Below are 18,853 nucleotides of genomic sequence, written 5' to 3'. Positions count from 1 at the left end.
GTTGTTTAGATAGGTTTCCTATACCTTTTCTTTCCGCAAACAATCTTGTAAAATCTGTATTGATCTTCTCTATCAATATATATTTTAAATTTGAAAACTTTGTGTTTGTATTCATCCCCCCTTCTACAAACTGTTTCTTATCTTGTAGACCCTTTTGGGACCAACATAACCCAATCTATTATGAACATAGTTTATTGATTCAGAATTATGAGGACAATGTTCATAGGAGTGTTCCCCTCCACAAAAAACACATTGCAATATGAATACTGTTGGAACTAGTGTAGTGACAACTAGCTGCATTCCTTAGCCAAAAGTTATATTTTTAAGCATTATGGCCATGGAAGTGACTTGTGATGTTAATGTAGTATATGCATCTACATCATGAATTCCAGCGGTCCTCTTTTGTGGTTGGACATGTAGATCATCATAGTCTCAATTGTTTGCTGAACTCTTTTCAAGAATTTCATACCCGCAATATAGGTACTACCTGTAAAGGCTCCCCTCTTGATGTCGCATCGAACATTTGTTTAGCCATGAGATTTAACCTATTGTAGAATGTCTCGAGTTGAATACAATAAGGAATGTCATGTCGAGAGTATTTTCTCAACAACTCTTTAAACCTCTCACATGCATCAGAGACTGCTTCATCGTCTAATTGTGTAAGTAAACGAATTTCATTTCTGGACTTAGCATTCCTAATGGGTGGAAAATATTTTTGTAAAAACATTTTAGTCGTAGTATTCTATGATGGTACAAAACCTGGTGGCAAAGAATTAAACCATGACTTTGCTCGGTCTCGTCAAGAAAATGGAAATAGAGTAAGTCTTAAGGCATCGTTAGACACACTCAGGATCAACATCAATGATTTCCATGAAAGATTTAAAAATACATTATTATGAGATTATTAATATGTTTAATTGAAACACGAATCAATGTAAACACAACAATTGAGCAATGCGTTTTATACATAAAACAACAACAATGGATCCTTGTTTTCTTACCATCCTCTCTAGTGTACCAAACATACCCTTATGATGTTAAATTTTATTAAAATTCAAAATTTCATCTTATCATTATATACATACATTTTTTTAAAATTTCACGTTGAACTCCATAAAACTTAGGTTGTTTACCGAACATTTACCGAGTAAATGTTCACCGTACTGTCATTTACATTTCAATGAGTATTGAAAGGATCTAGAATCTTACCTTATAAAAGCATAACAATGACCAAGAATTTTATCCATTAAGTAATGGAAAATACTTTTTCCTGGTAAGTATTTACCGGATAAATAATATTTATTAATAATCCGTTTTGATGACCGAAATTGTCAAGATAACCCTTCAAATACATTTTGTTAACAAAATAATTCATAATTTTCGGTTTTTTCTTTTTGATAAAAAGTTGTATTAATTGTCTTATTTTCGATATAAAATCTTGGTTTTAAACCATAATAAGAGTTTCAGTGAAAGCCCTTGCAGAGAGGAGGAAGTAAACAATACCATACCAGATGGAACAATTAAAGGAGCTTGAACAAGTTCAAAATGTAATGTTGATGATGCAATCAGTTGGCGCAATCGATTCTTCCAACAACACCAATGGCGATTCAAACCGTTTTCTTGCCAATTTCATCCTCTTTATGGTACTTCTTTCTTCCTTCTTTTTGATTTCAACCAGTTATTTGCGAGCTGTAATTAGAATTTCAAGTTACAATGAATTCGGTACAGGAAACATCCCGAAACACTCGCTTATCATGCTCTTGTTGATTGCTACAAAAATTCTAAGAAATGAATCAATTTCGATGATAACCTCATACTTTTTGTTTTCTAAGTTCCACAAAGCTGTTGTGATCTTCAGTGTTATAATGCTCTATATCCCCTTGCAACTTCGAAGGTGGAGGTGTGTTTAACTTGCACACTCCCAATTTGGATGTGTTAAGAGGAATGAATGGCCTTTATAAGTACACAAACCAACAGAGCTCTGCGTGTAACAAAGTAGGCGTGATATGTCTTTGATTGATACTGTCACGAGCAAAACAAGGGTGAAAGTGAAACTCTATGCGCTTGGTCCTGGAATAATAATGAACAAGGTTAGAGGCAAGTGCAATAGCACATTAGCAGTATGAATAAACTCAAACTGGACAAGGGACAACAAAGCTGAGTTCTTAAGAAGAAGTCAACCAATCTAGTTCACAGATCGCATCAACAATAGAACAATATTAAATCTTTGCAGATGAACAAGAAATACCTTGTTTCTTTGACTGCTTAGGAAAAAGACACTTGTCAAGAAACATGCAATAACCAGATATGCTTCGTCTTGTGTTATTACAAGCCTGGTGGCTGTCACATATGTATTTAGATTTAGAGAATTACGAGAACTGTAAGACAAACCAAGTCCAAGAACCATTTTGATGCAGTGCATAACCGTTAAAAAAGAAAAAACGTTATAATTTGGTTCAATGGTTATGGAACTGATCAACTCTGGCCATGGCAACATAATATTTCTGCCCTTGATGCATGTGCCGGCGGATAATCAGTTACTTCGTCATCCAGAGGTGTAAACTCATGAGTAGTGTGAACCAAATTCATAGGCTTAGTAGTCGACTTAGATTGTAGCTCTCCTTGAGAGCTATTACTAGTATATGGCCTCTCTTTGGTGATCTTGTTAGGAAAATTTCCCATACAATGGATATCCAACTGAGTATCCTGTCAGCCTGTAACAATCATCTTTTGTATGCCTTTCCTTGTGACACTAAGAACAAAAACTTCCTTAAAAAGATCCCTCGTTAGCCCTTGTAAAACAAGGATCCTTGGTGCAATTAGGTTTCTATTAGCTAAGGGGTTGACTTGTTTTGGGGTTGGGGGTTAACTTTTTTCTCTCAACACAAGAGTGTGTGTGTATGTGTGTGAGTGAGAGGTTTTGCATTTGTGGCGTTCAGACTAGGTGCGCGAGTTGTCTTTTTCCCTTTTGGGGCACAATGTTTTAGTTCTTTTACTTTTCATATTTAGAATTTAAAAGAAATTCTGATATTTTATTGGTTTGAAATGTGATGTTGAAGATGCAACCATGCGGTGAGCTAGATATGAATCAAAAGTGTAAATTGATATCTGAGAGTTTCCCAAAGGTTGGTATAATAACATTCTGATGTTCTTTCCATTTGTAATTTCTAGAGGATGCAATAAACACATCTATGGTATTTGATTTACAGATTTCTTCTGCGTTTCTTGAGGAAGCATTATGCCAGCTTTATGACAAAGGTCTAGTGCAACTAAACTATGTGGCATTCTTCAGTAACTACTGCTTATTTTATTTAGAAGCTGCTCTATGTCCATGTTCATTGTTAATATCTTTGAATATAAAAATTCTTTTTTCTTGGTAAAGGAAATATTATTAGTTCATGAGAATTTGATGTCACTCCTTCCATGGTTTCTCACGGAACCTCCGAAATAATTGCAAAAACAGAGATATACGGGTATTTAAAAGCACTCCTGAAATAAGGAAATGCTGGCAGTCCTTGAGTTTTTTCTTCATTTGCAGTGTCATTTTATATTTATTATGATAGAATCATTAGTCTTTCTTTCACTCTCCACATATACAATATTTCTACATACTTGTAATCTTTTCTTTCTATTTTCTAATTTATTCTTTTTGGTTTCCCTATTCAATGTGAACTTGAAGTCTTGGTTGCAGTGTTTGTTGAGATAAACAAAATAATAAACCGGTAGTTTGTCTAATAGAGAAAATGGTTTTTCAACCACCTTTGTAATTCAATAGTGCCTGCATTCAACTATTAAGTTCTTTGCAGGCAATTTTCATATTGAAGATCCTCTGTCACATCATTGTGAGGATGAAACGGATCTTGGATTTTTGCACACTAATTGTGCAGATGTGGCGATGATTACACTTGATTCAATGCAACGGGCAAATTCTACTTTAGAGGATTTTGTAAGAAATAACTCGTCACCTACTTGCTACCTACCATTCTGGTCACATTTTCATGCTAACCTTTTAAGGATTACTATTTTGTCATAGTTATTAAATGGTTGAGTACTTGAGTAGGATCTGCTTGCACCAGTTGATGATGACCTCTGGTTATGTAGACTTGGTATCTGATACCGATTGTGTTAAAGTTATGACCGCAGTTACCATCAACAGTGAGTAGCATGTTGAGCATTAAGTTCTATTGCTTAAATAATAGAAGCTCATTTCACTTCTATATTTCTCAGTGAAGATGACATCTTCCATGAACTGTGACCTCCGGCATAAACAGTGTTCTCCAACAGTGATAGTAACTCCAACAGCGAATAGTACTTGTCCTTAATGGTAACTCTTTATTCAATGAATGTAAACTTTGGCCCAATTGTAACTTATGCTGAGAGTTGCAGTCAGCTTGGTCCTGACCTTTTCATGGTGATGAAAAAAGATTCCTAGTGTAAGCTTAAGTGCTGTTTTCTCCTTTTTTTGTTTCCATTTTAGAAAGGGTTGCAATTATTACGGCAACTCTTGATGCTTGGTCGAGTCTCCTTAAAATCAATGAGAAACATTACGATGAATTGATAATATGTGAGCTAGATCAAGCAGAAGACGGTTCTTCTGCTTAGGGATGCCATGCTGCTGAAGCCTATAAGCACACATAAAGTTATGCAATGTTCGATATCCAGAAATAAATTTATTGGAATTGATAGTGAAATACTCTGTTGCATTGTCCGTACATAAAGTTATGATAGATCTCAATATGAGTTATGACATACATACAGAAGTCACAAATAAATATATTACACTTCTATATTTTAATAAATAAACCCAAGTGGTTCTTGAAAAATCATCTACGGAAGTTGTATTATATTGAAAACCATAAATGGAGTGAATCAGCTAAAGTCTTCAAGCCTCATAATCAACTAAATGTAATAAAAACGTGACTCGACTATCACCTCTAGGACAGAGAGAACATGAGTTTGTTTTGCTAACTAACACGATTCTTAATTGAAATCTGAAATAGAAGAAAATATCCGACTCTAATTCTTTTAGGCAGTCAATGAAGGATGATCCATTTGACAATGAGTATCTTTGATGTGTGTATCACATAGATATGCCAAAGGTGTTTGGTACATGCCCCATCCATATAGTCCAAGATAGTCATATTTGGTGTCAATTAATCGGTTTGTCCCTGAGTTCTGAGAAACAGGGTAGGTGGGAAAGAAGGTTTAGAGAACAATTTAAATTACACGTAGTTTGGCTAAAAGAAGCAAGACCGTCAAGAAAGGCTGTCCCGTCGAAAAATAGAAGTTAAAGGTAGGCGATTTGTGATGTGGGAGGAACCAGCTCCTTTCCTGGGACATAGATAACCATCAACATATCTCAAGTTGGAGACACCTGAATGGGAAGAGGGTTGTGCAATGTTGGATAACCAGTTCCTACTGGCTACTCCCAAATTACAATTTAGAACCTCTATAATCAATCATCCAAGATGACCGAGCCTAATGAAGAAAAATCCAAGGCTCACTTGCTGCCTGAGAACACAGAAAAACAGTGGATATACCTGATAATGCTGAATCAGCCTTAAGATTGGAAGACACCTGATACCGATCCTAGACATCTCACTGAAAGACCCAGTAGAAGCAGTTGTGGAGGGCGAGGGGGTGGACCCCTTAGAATGAGGAGGAAACTAGGATGGAGGTCCTTTGTATGGTATATCCTTAGTATGGTCCTGCTATGGTATCATCACTCTAGTCTTCCTTGGTAAGTGAAAAAGGAAAATAAATTGGCAGAAAAATAATCTCACAGCCATGTACATGTTCACCAGTAGAATAGGGTTATAAAAAAGAACGGCAAGCAATGGATGCTGGTTTTTGTTCAGAAACAATACAAATCAACCATTATATTGTGTAACTAGAGCATCAAACATGCAAAGAATCAAACTGGCATCTATCATCCATGAAGGTTTAGACACTCTCAGTTGCAAAATCAGTCACAAGTATCCTGTGGTTTTAGGGTGTCAGTCATGTTTCAGAGGGTGGAGTTGTGACAGGTGGCTAGTAACCGTCTGATAGAGGGTTTGGCTAAAATTTCTTCCATAACAGGGCTTGGGTTTGGTAGAGAGGGTTCTGCTAGGTTTAGCAGGTAGAATTTATTCTCGGAAGGTACATAGGCGATTGGCATTCGAGAAGAGGCACAGATGATTGGTTGCATAAGGTTTCGCTAGGAGAGTTGGTGGGAGTGGCAAGGTGGTGGGTGTTTGGTTCCTTACGATGGTGCAACAAGGTGATGGCACTGATGAGTAGCTGGTGGTTCAGGTGAAGGTAGTGGATATCTTTTGAGCAAGGAGATGTCAGCTCATCTCTTTCTCCTTTTCCTGTTTTGAGATTTTGAGAATGGTGGTTTGTGGCTCAATTGAGCTCTGATACCATGCAAGTATTAGAGCCAAAAACTTAAATATCATTAATGAGGGCAGAAACCACCTTCCTAGGGAATCTGTAATTGGTAGCATGCCTTTGCATCATGAGAGATGTATAGCATTGGCCCACTGGATGCTTGTATCAATTCCTTTTCTTCTCGCATGCCATTTTTTCTTCATGGCTTCAAAGTATATGGGCCTTAAATGAGTAGTTCTGAAATCAACTGTCACTAAATTTTCTTTGTTACAGTGTTATGCTCCAAGCTTTATCTGATGTCTAATTTGTCTTATTGGCATGTGAATAAACAGTGCAGATCTTACTTTATGTTTCATGAAATGGATGCTAACAGTGCAGACTCAATATTCAAATTCCTACCGCTGCTTTCCTTCACTGAGAGCTACATTTATCAGGTATTGTATCCTAAAAGAATGAAGTAAATTTTGGTCAAGGATAACATGAGGACCCGATAAGTAGTCCTGGGATCTCCATTTCCTCACAGATTCCACCTTAATGTGCATGCATTTCACACATTGTCAGATTCCATTCTACAATATTAATGAGTCTAGCCTCCCCAATCTTCAAAACTTGCTACTACTATCTCTCCCAAATGGTTTAATGACACAGTAAATATAAAATGGACAATATTGCTTAAACAAAATTGTTAATTGTCTTTAGCACTGCATCTCGGAATACTTTAATGTTCAATGAGTGCCTTATGATATCGTGCAGTTGGACACCATAAATGAGAAACTACTACAATATCCATTTGGTGCAATCCCAGATCTCGACAGGAGGCCTGACCGGGTAACACCTGAATTCTGAGAGAACATGGAGCAAAATCTATGAGGCATGAGCCTCTAGTTCAGTTAGTTGATCGGCTGTAGTAATGTACAGGTGGCTAATAGCAGTTGGGTTACGTTCAAACCACTTGCTGTTCATCTAGAACACTATGGGATGTTTACAGATAGGTTAAAACCTCTTTTCTATATTTTCCATTTCCTTGGAAGGTGTCATAGCATGCGCTCTAGTTGCTGTCTAAATTGCCTATATCAATTTCAGGATAAGAGATGAGTTGAAGTGTGGGGAAGAATACTGGGCTCTAGAGAGAAATCTCTGTTGGGCATTAACAAACAAACAAGAGGTACAAGAGTTAATGTTGATGGTGTTTTCTGAAAGTAGCAAGTAATGTATTGCTAGTTACACTATACCATCTGGCACATGATTGTCCATGTGACTGATTGTGATGCTTATGTAATATATGTCAAAGGATCACAGCAGCACTCCTGATGCAGGGCCTGCTTCTTCATTTTAATATCCTTCCCGTGAGTAAATGTGGGGATAGTCCTCCTCTGCCCTTAGAAGGCACCTAAACAGGGGTCAACACAGATATCCCTCCTAAATTCATGCTGAAGCTTACACTTTCCTATGTCTTCCCAAAGAGACACCCTTCCAGGATTTTTTTCAAAGCGAGGGGATAACAAACAAACAAGCCCATGGCCGCCAACCCATTCTAACCTTTCTCATAAACGTAGTAAGGCTAATAGCAAGGAGACATCCTAAGGAACTCCCTACCAAGTATGTTCCTTGTGGTTGTGATAGATGATTGTATCCAATTATTCATGTAAAACCTGTTTAAGTTGGCCTGATTTGGCCAAGATGTATGGCACACTGGTCCTCAGCGAATCATCTCCTAGTCACTTGTGACACATGGTACATTTGGTCCCTTGGAGTGTACCTTCTTGATAGTATGAATCTATGCTGTGGTCGTCTCTTTGTGGGTAGTTATTGAGTTGTAATAGTAAATGGAAATCTATATGTGGTATTACATATGTAGCGATAAGAGAATCTTGAGCAAGTTAAGAATCAATCCATTGAGTTTATCTCACAGATATGCATCTGATTTTCAGTTTGTAATCATTGATAAAATGGGAATATGTAGAAAGGCAGATGAGAGGGTACATAGCAATCCAATCATTGCGAAAACATTTATTAGGATATATCACTTGAAAAGTCAACTTTTTATTAGCACATGTAGTAGTTCTAAAGAACCAGGAACCATCTTCATTAGCATCTGAAGGGGAATTGTTACTTACTATCTTTCTCAACAAAAAATTGTGATACAGATTCAAGTAGAAGACGTTATGAAAGCAATACATCTGAAGTCCTTCGACTATCGGGTTCTGAATCTACTCTTATACCATTTGAATGGCAAAGAGGTAAATGAATTGGTAGCTTTCTTTGTTACATTATTCTGGATTGTTTTCTTTGATAAAAAAATTTAAAATATATGTAAGTTCCATGACAAATCATGTATTGTACTCCATGTTCATCTGTGTTGCCTTTTAACTCATGAAGCCAAAGAATTTGCTATTGGTAATATAATTCAAAAAGATGGTTGCATATATCAGCTTTTGTTTCAGGTTTTTTATTTAACTTTATGGAATTCCTTTCTAGAGAAACAAAGTATTTTGCTTGTGCATAATGGTATATTATTCATATAGCAACATCATTAACTTATTTTATACTTGAACATAACCGAGGCTCTTTGGTAAGGGTGTAGAAGAAAACCGAATAACCCACCCGAACCAAATGATATTTGGGTTATTCGGTTTTCGGGTTATACGGTTCAGGAAATAGAATAGGATTCCTTATTCAGTTTTGTTTTCGGTTAATTTTTTACTAATTCCATTAATCGGAATAACACATTATCTTTTTATTTTATATATTTTATTTCTATACAAATAAAACGAATAACACATTACACTATTGTTATTTTATATATTTTTTGCTTGATACTATATACTTTTTTTACTAGATAATATTTTTTACTTAATGTTTTTTATTTGATATACGATGATGTGGTCTAAAGAGAATCTTTTCTTAGATAATGTTTTTGTATGCTAGTTAAATTGTCAACTATACAATTATATATATTCGAAGCAACAACCCTTGCATTTGGAAAAGTTGGCGTAAATGTCCAATGAAAAAGAATATAAACTTACTCGGTTAACCCTGTTACCGAACCGAATAACCTGAAACCGATTAAACCGAACCTTATTTGGTTTGGTTATTGATTAGTTAGGAAAAAGTTGAAAAAACGATTAACCCGAACCGAATAAACCGAAAACCGATTTAACCAACTAAACAACACCCCGACTCTTCGTTTGTTAATTTGACATGAATCACAATTTCTAATTTGTCTTTTTTTGTTTCCTTTGAAACGACGTGAAGATTAATGAAGTACATATGGAATTCCTATCAGTATCAGAGTTCCTTGTGGAAGTATCCGACGACTTGTTAGTATTATCCCTTATCTAAAGTGTTGCTACTTTTCATATTAACTTGGGAATATTGGTTAAATAATTCCACAGGAAGAAATACCTAACATATTACATTTAGCATGATCAGATTAATGATTTCTTATTGTATGACTCAGAAAGGAAAAATTGAATATTTTCCAACTCACACCTCCCAAATTCAATGAAAGAAAAAGAAATGTTCGCAAGACGAATGTACCTTTTGACTATGAATCTTGTTGGGTTCTAGTGCCTACTTGTCATCATATTGTGGTTTTTCTTTTGATTAACTCTGAAACATGTTTACTGTACATGAGGAAAATGTAAGAGTCTTCAATCATGTTAAGTGATTCAATGCCTGCTGTAGGTTTGACTATGAGGTCAGTCCAGCTATATCATCGGTTCTCATTCTTAACCAAAATTTCGTTCCAATTACCGTTACCATTTGTAAAGGTAAATGTTCTTTAATGTAGGATGATGTGTTGGAGAACAATTTTAATATCCTGCGCATGTTTGTCAGAATATATGGAGCTTCCTCAGCACCGGCTTTGCTTGTAAGTTGCCTATTTGATATTGTATGAATTCTTTCTTGGCTACTCTTCAACACCATTAAATTCTTCCCAGTAATATTTTCATGCCTGCTATTGGATTCTGATGATAATTCTTTAAGTGCCTGGTAGGATTTGTATCATAATAGAAGTACAATGTTTGCCACCAAACTATTATTTGTATCAAATTTGCCACACAAGAAATTAACTCACATGTTTAAGTCACTAACACTATTTCCCATGCACAAATAACACCAAACTTAACACATGACCGTTCTGAAGGGGCAAAAATGTCATTTTACCTCATCTTTTTTCTCATCCTCGTCCTTGATCTTAACTAAACAACTAAAAAATGGAACAACTTTGATCCAAAATCGGAACAAATTCGAGTCTCAAAATTTAAATCCTTCATCCAATTCAAACATAAGATCAATCAAAAACCATAATCAAATCAAATCTTAAGATTCGCAGTCCTACTCTTTATCTTCCTCAATGAGTCTCCAAAATAGGTTTCGCTTATAATCTTCATTCATCTCAGATTCCACTCTTCAGTGCCAGAAATACAAAAGGCAATTTCAGATTCTAAACCAATCACTTTCTTCAATCAATTCCCGAAAGGGTTTTGCCACAAATCCATATATACCAAAATGGTTTTGAAATGAAAATGGCTACTTTGATATACCACCGGTACAATATGTAGATTAAGAAAGGCCTTGTACGGGCTCAAGTAATCAACACGGGCATGGTTTTGAGAGATTTACTAAAATATTAACAAACATGGGATATAGACAGAGTCAATGAAATCATACTTTGTTCATTACAAAGGAGTCCTTGAATAAAAGAATTAGTAGATGTTGATCCTTGTGCCTTCTTCCGTTATAAAAAGTCAATTGTACAAGTCATGTGACCACCAATTAGAAATTAATCTGTCGCTTTTTTTGTGTTTAAATGTCTGTTTAATTTATTTTGCTAAATTATCTCATTCTGTAGTTGTTCTTATAGAGAACAATCAGATTTTAAGAATAACACAACTTAAGTACTTTACATGCAAGGTAAACAACCTATGTTGCATGGGGACATGTACATGATACCTGGATATGGGGATTCTAAAATTCTAAAAACTTGAGGATATGGGGTGCATTTGTGAACCTATAATATATATACAGAGAGGATCATGAGAGAATCCGATCATCTTACTAGAAGTGGGAAAAGGGCCAAATCGTATGTGATTCTATAGTAAAATGACACGTCATACTACACGTCCGAGAATCACATGTTATATCACATGTGATTTTGCTCTAGAATCACATGTGATTTGGCCCTTCTCCCACTTCTTGTAAGTTGATCGGGTTCTCGCACGATCTTCCCTATATATATTATACACGTTCATAAATGCACCCTATATCCTCAACTTTGTAAATTTTAAAATCTAGGTATCATGTACCTATCCCCTTGCAACATGGTTTTGCTCTTTGCAAGTGAAGTACATAAGTTGTATTATTCTTAAAATGTGATTGTTCTCTGTGAGAACAACTAGAGGATAAGATAATTTGGCAAAATAGATATTGAAAGACAAAAAAGAAATGACAGATTTGTGTTCGTAGGCCTTTTTTTAGTTTTTAAATCTGTAATTGGTGTTCGCATGACTTGTACAATTAACTTTGTATAACGAAAAAAGGCTCAAAGATCAACATATAGGGTAACTCTTTTATTCAAGGACTATGATCTTGGAAAGCTGACAATGACTCTTTTTGTAATTTAACCATAACATAGTGAAAGAAGAGGACGAAGGAAATGAACCCTCGAAGGCCCGTGTATATTGTGGAAAATAAAAATTAGGAGAGATAGTATTTGTCTTATTTATTCAGGGAAAACCTCCCTAGTTATGTACAATATTTCTACTCTTTTTTTATCCACTATTTATGTGAGGATACGCTCTAACACACTTTTCCACACTCCCCACAAGCTGGTGAATAGGTCACCATTCCCAACTTAGATACAAAATTCTCAAATAGTCTATTACTTAACCCTTTGGTAAGTATGCGAACAAGTTGGCGTTGTGTATAGATGAAAGGTAATTGTCCAACTTTTCTTCAATGAAGCGTCCATCAATCTCAATGTGCTTCGTTCAATCATGTTGCATTGGGTTGTGCTATGTTCATTGCATCATTGTTATCCAATAGAGTTTTAAAAGCTATGAGATTATTATAGTAGGTGAAAGCTTTCATATATTTCACTCATATGAAAAACAGAATACAGGGAACCCCATTAATAACCAAGCTACCACCTAATTAAAAAGGAAACTAAGAAACAGACTACAACTAGGAGACCCTTTAAAAATATCTACATAATATAGAAACTCCTAATCCAGACCTGATCGATCCCAATACCCTTATTCTAGACCTAATCAATATCCTAATATCGTTTACACTCCCCCTCAAGCTGGATGGTACAGATTGGACAGTCCATGCTTGTGAACAAACTTCTCAAAGTCTGGTCTGAATAAGGTTTTTGTGAGAATGTCCGCTGTTTGTTGAGAAGTAGAAATGTATTCTACTGAAATGACCTTTGCACCAATCTTCTCTTTGATATAATGTCTATCTATCCTTACGTGCTTTGTACGAGGTCATGATGAACAAGATTTAGACACATTCCTATGGCGGACTTGTTTTCGAAAAACATACTGATAGTTCTTTTGAATTGGATACACAGGGGAAAGGGAAGCAAGTAAGCCATAGAGTCAGGCATAAAGCTAGGCCAGCTACCCAGTTTTTCAAGAAATAGCTCCAACCATAATGCCTCATCTACTTCTCGAGATAACGATCTAAGTTCAGCTTCTGCAGTACTCTTAGCCACTAGAGGCTGTTTTTTGCTCCTCCAAGTGACTAAAGTTCCCATTACAAAGCTACAGTAGCCTGAGGTGGATCTACTATCTGTTCCAAAAAGCATCCGTGAAAACATCAACTGTATTGTTCCCTTCATTTTTCCTGAAGAACAGTCTTTTACCTGGGGTCCCTTTAGATACCGTAGGATCCTATACATTGCCCGCATATGTGTTGTAGTAGGTGAGTGCATAAATTGGCTTACACAGCTGACCGGGAAAGCAATATCTGGTTGGGTGTAAGATAAGTAGATTAATTTTTTATCAACTGGTTGTTCATCACTGCAATCTCCCAGTTGTTCGTTAGCATTCATAGAAGTCTCAGCCGGTTTGCTTCCCAACATCCCAGTTTCTCTTAGTAGATCCAATATATATTTTCTTTGAGTTACAAATATACCTGTGGAGTTTCTGCGATCTCCATACCCAAGAAGTAATGCAACTGATCAAGATCCTCCATTTCAAATTATTTGGCCAGACATTGCTTTATAAGATCGATCTCATCCTTGTTGTTCCCTGTTATTTAATGTCATCAACATAGACAATGAATATGGTTACCTTATCACCTTGTCGATGATGAAATATGATCAGCTTCAGTTTGAGTATAGCCTTGCTGGACAATAGCTTTGGTGAACCTATCGAACCATGCTCTCGGGGACTGCTTCAGGCCGTATAGGGACTTTTTGAGTCGACACACCTTTCCTTCTTTACTCTGCTCATCGATTCCGGCTGGTAAGCTCATGTATACTTCTTCTTCAAGATCCCCATTCAGAAAGGTGTTTTTCACGCCCAACTGAAGCAGAGGCCAATCTTTATTAGCAACAAGTGATAATAGTACCCGGATTGTATTGATCTTTGCAACTGGACTGATAGTTGATTCCGAAGGATTGAGTGTAGCCCTTTGCTAACCGGCCTTATGCCGTTCGATCGAGCCATTGGCATTGTACTTGGTTGTGAATACCCACCTATATCCAACCACCAATTTACCTTCTGGTTTATCAACGATGTCCCAAGTTCCATTTGCCTCTAGTGCTTCATCTCTTCCTGGACAGCTTGAGACCACTCAGTTATGCTAAGTGCTTCGTTGATATTCTTTGGTTCTTCAAAATGTGAATTACTAAGAAAACACTGCATCTCTTTGGGCAAGTCAGAGTATGTAACAAAATTATGAATGGGATGTTTAGTGCATGATCTGGAACCTTTTATTAGAACAATTGGAACATTAAGACTATCATTCTCAGGGTTAGAACAAGTACCTGATTTTGGGTAAGTTGGAATGGCAGGATTTTCGGGATCTGTATTTTCTACTTCAACAACCTTTTCTCTTCTAGAGTAGACCTGCTCGAATTATTCAAAAGTAGTTTCCGGTTTGGTAGTATTCTGATCAGAAGGCTGTGCTGACTCTAGGTTTTCTGGATTTTCGGGATTTTCTGGGTTCGGTATTTGGATGTTTGGTGATGGTGGGTCGATGGGCAGGGATGTTGGGATGATAGGTTCCCAACTTTGTTGATTTTCCACAACAATCTGGTTAACACTGTCCGGACCCTGAACCGATTTTATGGTGAAGTAGGGTTGATCTTCTATAAAGGAAACATCTTTTGGGATAAAATAGCGACGCTTGGTTGGTGAATAGCATCGATAGCCTTTTTGGGTAGAAGAATATCCGACAAACACACACTTAAGGGATTTTGGGTCAAGTTTACATTGGTTTGGTGAGTGATTATGGATAAATGTCGTGCGACCAATAACACTAAAATCGAGTTCAGTAAAGAATCGGCTTGTTGGAAAACACCTTTGAAGCATGGTTAGGGGTGTTTCATATCTGAGAACTCTGGATGGCATTCTATTGATAAAAAAACATGAGGTTAGGATTGCATCCCCCCAATATCGGTGTGGAGTGTTTGACTGAAACACTAGATCCCTAGAAACTTCTAAGAGATGTCTATTTTTGCGTTAAGATACACCATTTTGCTGAGCGGCATTCACACATGAACTTTGATGAATAATGCCATGAGTTTGGGGGAATGTATTTAGAGCAGAGTTGAAATATTTTGTGCCATTATCGGATCGTAGTACCTGAATACGTGCTCCAAATTGGGTTTTAATCATTTCATAAAAGGTTTCAAACACAACACAAGTTTCGGATTTATCTTTTAAAGGTAAAACCCAACTCATACGGGAATGATCATCTATGAAAGTAACAAACCACCTTTTATTAGTTAAAGATGTTACACGAGAAGGACCCCAAATATCATTATAAACGAGAGCAAAAGGTTTTGACGCGGAATACGGTGAAGGGGTATATGAAATTCTTGTGTGTTTTGCTAGTTGACAACTTCACAGTGATTTATCCGAGGGTGTAAATGAACTAGGAAATAAATGCCTAAGGTATAGAAAACCAGGGTGACCAAAGCAGGGATTAAGTAGAACTTTTTGTTGTCTGTCCACTATCTACTTGGCAATATGTATTTGGATCCTTAACACGTCCACTCATCCGGCCCGACATTGAGTCCTGAAACAAACAAACAGATGCGTCAAATATGACTTTGTGTTGGTTTGCGGTTGTAAGTTTGTTAACAGATAATAGGTTTGCACACAAAGTGGTGTGTGAAGAACACTATCTAATCGTAATTCCGGGCTGAGGATAGTGGATCCGATTCCTAGTATTGGAGAAAGGGTACCGTTGGCGATTTGGACCATCCATGAAGTGGAAAAAGCGGTATAAGAACAAAACAACTTACGGTCTCCCATCATGTGGTCGAACGCTTCTGAGTCTTCCAAGTCGGATAACTGCATCCCATATAGCTTTGATCTATATTGAGAGTACTGTTCACGACAAAAACACTGTTCACGTCGGAGTCATTGTTCACGACGATAACATTGTTTACGACAGAAACACTGTTGGCGAAAAAGTATTATTCTGACGGAGTTACTTTTCACGTCAGAGTTACTGTTCACGCCGGAGGTTTTTAAGAAAAAAAATCGAGAAAAAGATCAAAGCCTTCTAGAGCTCTGATACCATAAAAGCTTTGAGAGAATTACAATACGTGAAAGCTTTCGTATATTTCATTCATATGAAAAACAGAATACAAGGAACTGTATTAATAACTAAGCTCCACCTAAGAAAAAAGGAAACTAAGAAACATACTACAACTAGGAGACCCTTTAAAAATAATTACACAATAAGGGAACTCCTAACCCAGACCTGATCGATCCCAATACCCCTTATTCTAGACCTAATCAATATCCTAATATCATTTCCAAGTCTCATAGGGCCATCCCACTTAACCTCTAAATCCTCTAGCAACCAAAGTAGTTCACATACAATTTTTATAAGATATGACTAAAATTACTCTTTTTTTTTTTTATAAACTTGGATATCCAACCCGCTATGCGAGCCGACTAATCCCAAGGCGACCACCTGCTTTGCAGATATCCCGGAGTCACCGCATTTGAACCTCCGTGGCCACAAGGGGTAGGTTCAAATGAGAAGGTGGTAAACTAAAATCACATGCGATATACACACGCCGCCTTAACTAGCCTTTGCACGTGCAACCTTGGTTGCGTTGACTAGTCCTATGCGTGTCCTTCTGGACGTGTTGTATCACTTGTGATTTTGCTCTAGAATCACGTGATTTAAGCCATCCCGTAAGTTGACTGGCTTTTCATATGATCGTCCTTGTGTGTGTGCGTATAGGGATCATGATTTTAAAAAGCGTGGGAGGCGCATGCGCCTCAAGTTGAGGCGTCCAAAAGAAGCATCTGAGGCGATGCCACTAAAAGGTTCACTATGTCATAGGCCTTGGTTGTTATAGGCGTGGGCAAAGCTGGTATTGTTAGTATACTTTATAGGGTTGGGTTCCGGTGAGAAGGGAAGTTATGGTGAGAAGTATAAGAAGAGATCTCCACCCTTGGATCAATCCTAATTGAATGTCAACACTAATGAGGTGCACCGAGATGCACCAGATCAATTCCCTTCTAAAGTGCAATTTATGGGTTCAGATCTCTTTTTACGCTTCTCATCATAACTTCCCTTCTCACACGATCCTTCGCCATACTTTGTATATACACACACACACCATATAGAGGAAAGTTCCGTTAGGAACCTGGGAACCACCCACAGCGTGCCCCGTGTCCCTCTTCAGGATGAATGTTCATCATGAATAACACATTCATGATAAATATGAAAGTGTTATTCATCATGAATCACACATTTATGACGAATAACACGACTATATTCCTAATGAATATGTCACGTGTCATTTCCCGAGTTCCTAATCAATTTTAGGTACCTAATGGAACGTGCTCTTATTTATATGCATGTGTGTATGTATATAGTATATATTTTCTTTGTTCGTACACTAAACACATTTCTTTGAGTTAAGCATACTATCGAGTGTATATATATTTTGTATAAATATTGTATTGTACTATTTGTATATATTTAGTATATATATAGGGTCAGGTTCAGTGGAAAACTGCAAAAAAAATGAAAAATTGAGGAACACTCTAGTAACCATTCATTTGTCTCGTGCGCACGTGGATACAAGTAATTTGTCTGGTATGCACATGTGCATAACATGCACACATGCATAGAGTCCAGAAAACATCTTCAATGACTTCTATACACCTGTGCATACAATACATGCTAGTCGTGTACCCGCGCAATGCGGTGGGAGCCGTGAATTTAACGATTTTGAAGTTTCACTGGTTTTATTAGAGAAGATTTAACGATGACATAAGTTACACTTGGTCTTTACATATTAATATAATTTGAATAAATAAGAGTTATGGTTCTAATTACATTCTATCGATGAAAAAAATTGTATGATTAAAATCCAATATTTAAAATCCAACATATTTAAACGACTCCACAAATATGTTCATTTACACCGACAACAAAGAATCAAGAGATCGAAAGCGAGACCGAAAGTTCTAGAGCAATTGAATGAGAAATGAAATAACTCATGATGAATATCAGTTTGAATCTCACATTAAGAGATGAGGAGAAGACATAGAGGTATGAAAGGGTGAAGGCATGAGTGAAAGGTGTCAAAAGTATATTGGGAACATGAAAAGAAAAGGTAATAATGTGCATTGGTAACTTGCACTCTATGTTATTTTAATTGTAGATTAAGAGATTTTAAGATTGAATGCATAAAGTAGTAGTACTTAATGCATTATGAGTTGTTTTTAAGACTTTTTAGACTTTATGCATAAATGTGTAGTATTTTGTGCATTAAAAATTGTTTTTAAGACTTTTGATGAATCTGGTTTATAAGATAGTATAGATTAATGGTGATTAGGGCGTTTCTCATTTTTTTGGGAGTTTTCGCCTGAATCGCCCTATATATATCCACCTCGAACCTTGATATGGGCATAATCATAGTATAAAACCATTTGTTTAAAAACTATATATCTATACTATATTATAAAACATTTGATAAAAACTCTTAAAAACCATTTTTTATACATGAAGTACTGTTTATTGATGCATATTACTWAAAATTCAAGATTACAAGTAGATTGTGCGTAAGTACAACTTATTAAAGCTCCACATCTGAATTCGTGTAACTAACTGCAGATAAACATAATCAAATACAAGATAAACATCTCATTTTAAATATAAAAAATCTAAAATATAATTAGGATAAGCATTGAGTTCTAACAGAATACTTAATTATTATCTTTATAAAATGTTATATTATTAAACCAAAAATAAATTATTTCATTGA

At 36.4% G+C, this 18,853-nt stretch overlaps 1 protein-coding gene and 1 non-coding gene across 3 annotated transcripts in view; both read left to right on the top strand.

Moving 5' to 3' along the window:
* Positions 1-581: 581 nt before the first annotated feature.
* On the top strand, positions 582-688 carry LOC112513928. The gene has a single exon (XR_003069386.1). It is a non-coding gene; the product is annotated as a small nucleolar RNA R71 (small nucleolar RNA).
* A 768-nt stretch (positions 689-1,456) lies between these two features.
* Positions 1,457-18,853, top strand: part of LOC112512519 — a 23,519-nt gene continuing 6,122 nt past the window's right edge. The window contains exons 1-12 of one of the 2 annotated variants that reach the window (XM_025118520.1): positions 1,457-1,643; positions 3,060-3,125; positions 3,210-3,258; positions 3,807-3,946; positions 6,705-6,806; positions 7,126-7,200; positions 7,291-7,364; positions 7,456-7,537; positions 8,520-8,612; positions 9,628-9,692; positions 10,060-10,072; positions 10,166-10,246. In XM_025118520.1, the coding sequence (XP_024974288.1) occupies positions 1,512-1,643; positions 3,060-3,125; positions 3,210-3,258; positions 3,807-3,946; positions 6,705-6,806; positions 7,126-7,200; positions 7,291-7,364; positions 7,456-7,537; positions 8,520-8,612; positions 9,628-9,692; positions 10,060-10,072; positions 10,166-10,246 (972 nt within the window). In that variant the 5' untranslated portion in view covers positions 1,457-1,511. The remainder of the gene's footprint in view (positions 1,644-3,059; positions 3,126-3,209; positions 3,259-3,806; positions 3,947-6,704; positions 6,807-7,125; positions 7,201-7,290; positions 7,365-7,455; positions 7,538-8,519; positions 8,613-9,627; positions 9,693-10,059; positions 10,073-10,165; positions 10,247-18,853) is intronic. The other variant, XM_025118521.1, reaches the window with a different exon arrangement.

Source organism: Cynara cardunculus (assembly GCF_001531365.2).
Source record: "Cynara cardunculus var. scolymus isolate 2C chromosome LG 5, CcrdV1, whole genome shotgun sequence".
NCBI classification, from domain to species: domain Eukaryota; kingdom Viridiplantae; phylum Streptophyta; class Magnoliopsida; order Asterales; family Asteraceae; genus Cynara; species Cynara cardunculus.
This window is presented reverse-complemented; position numbering and strand designations above follow the sequence as displayed.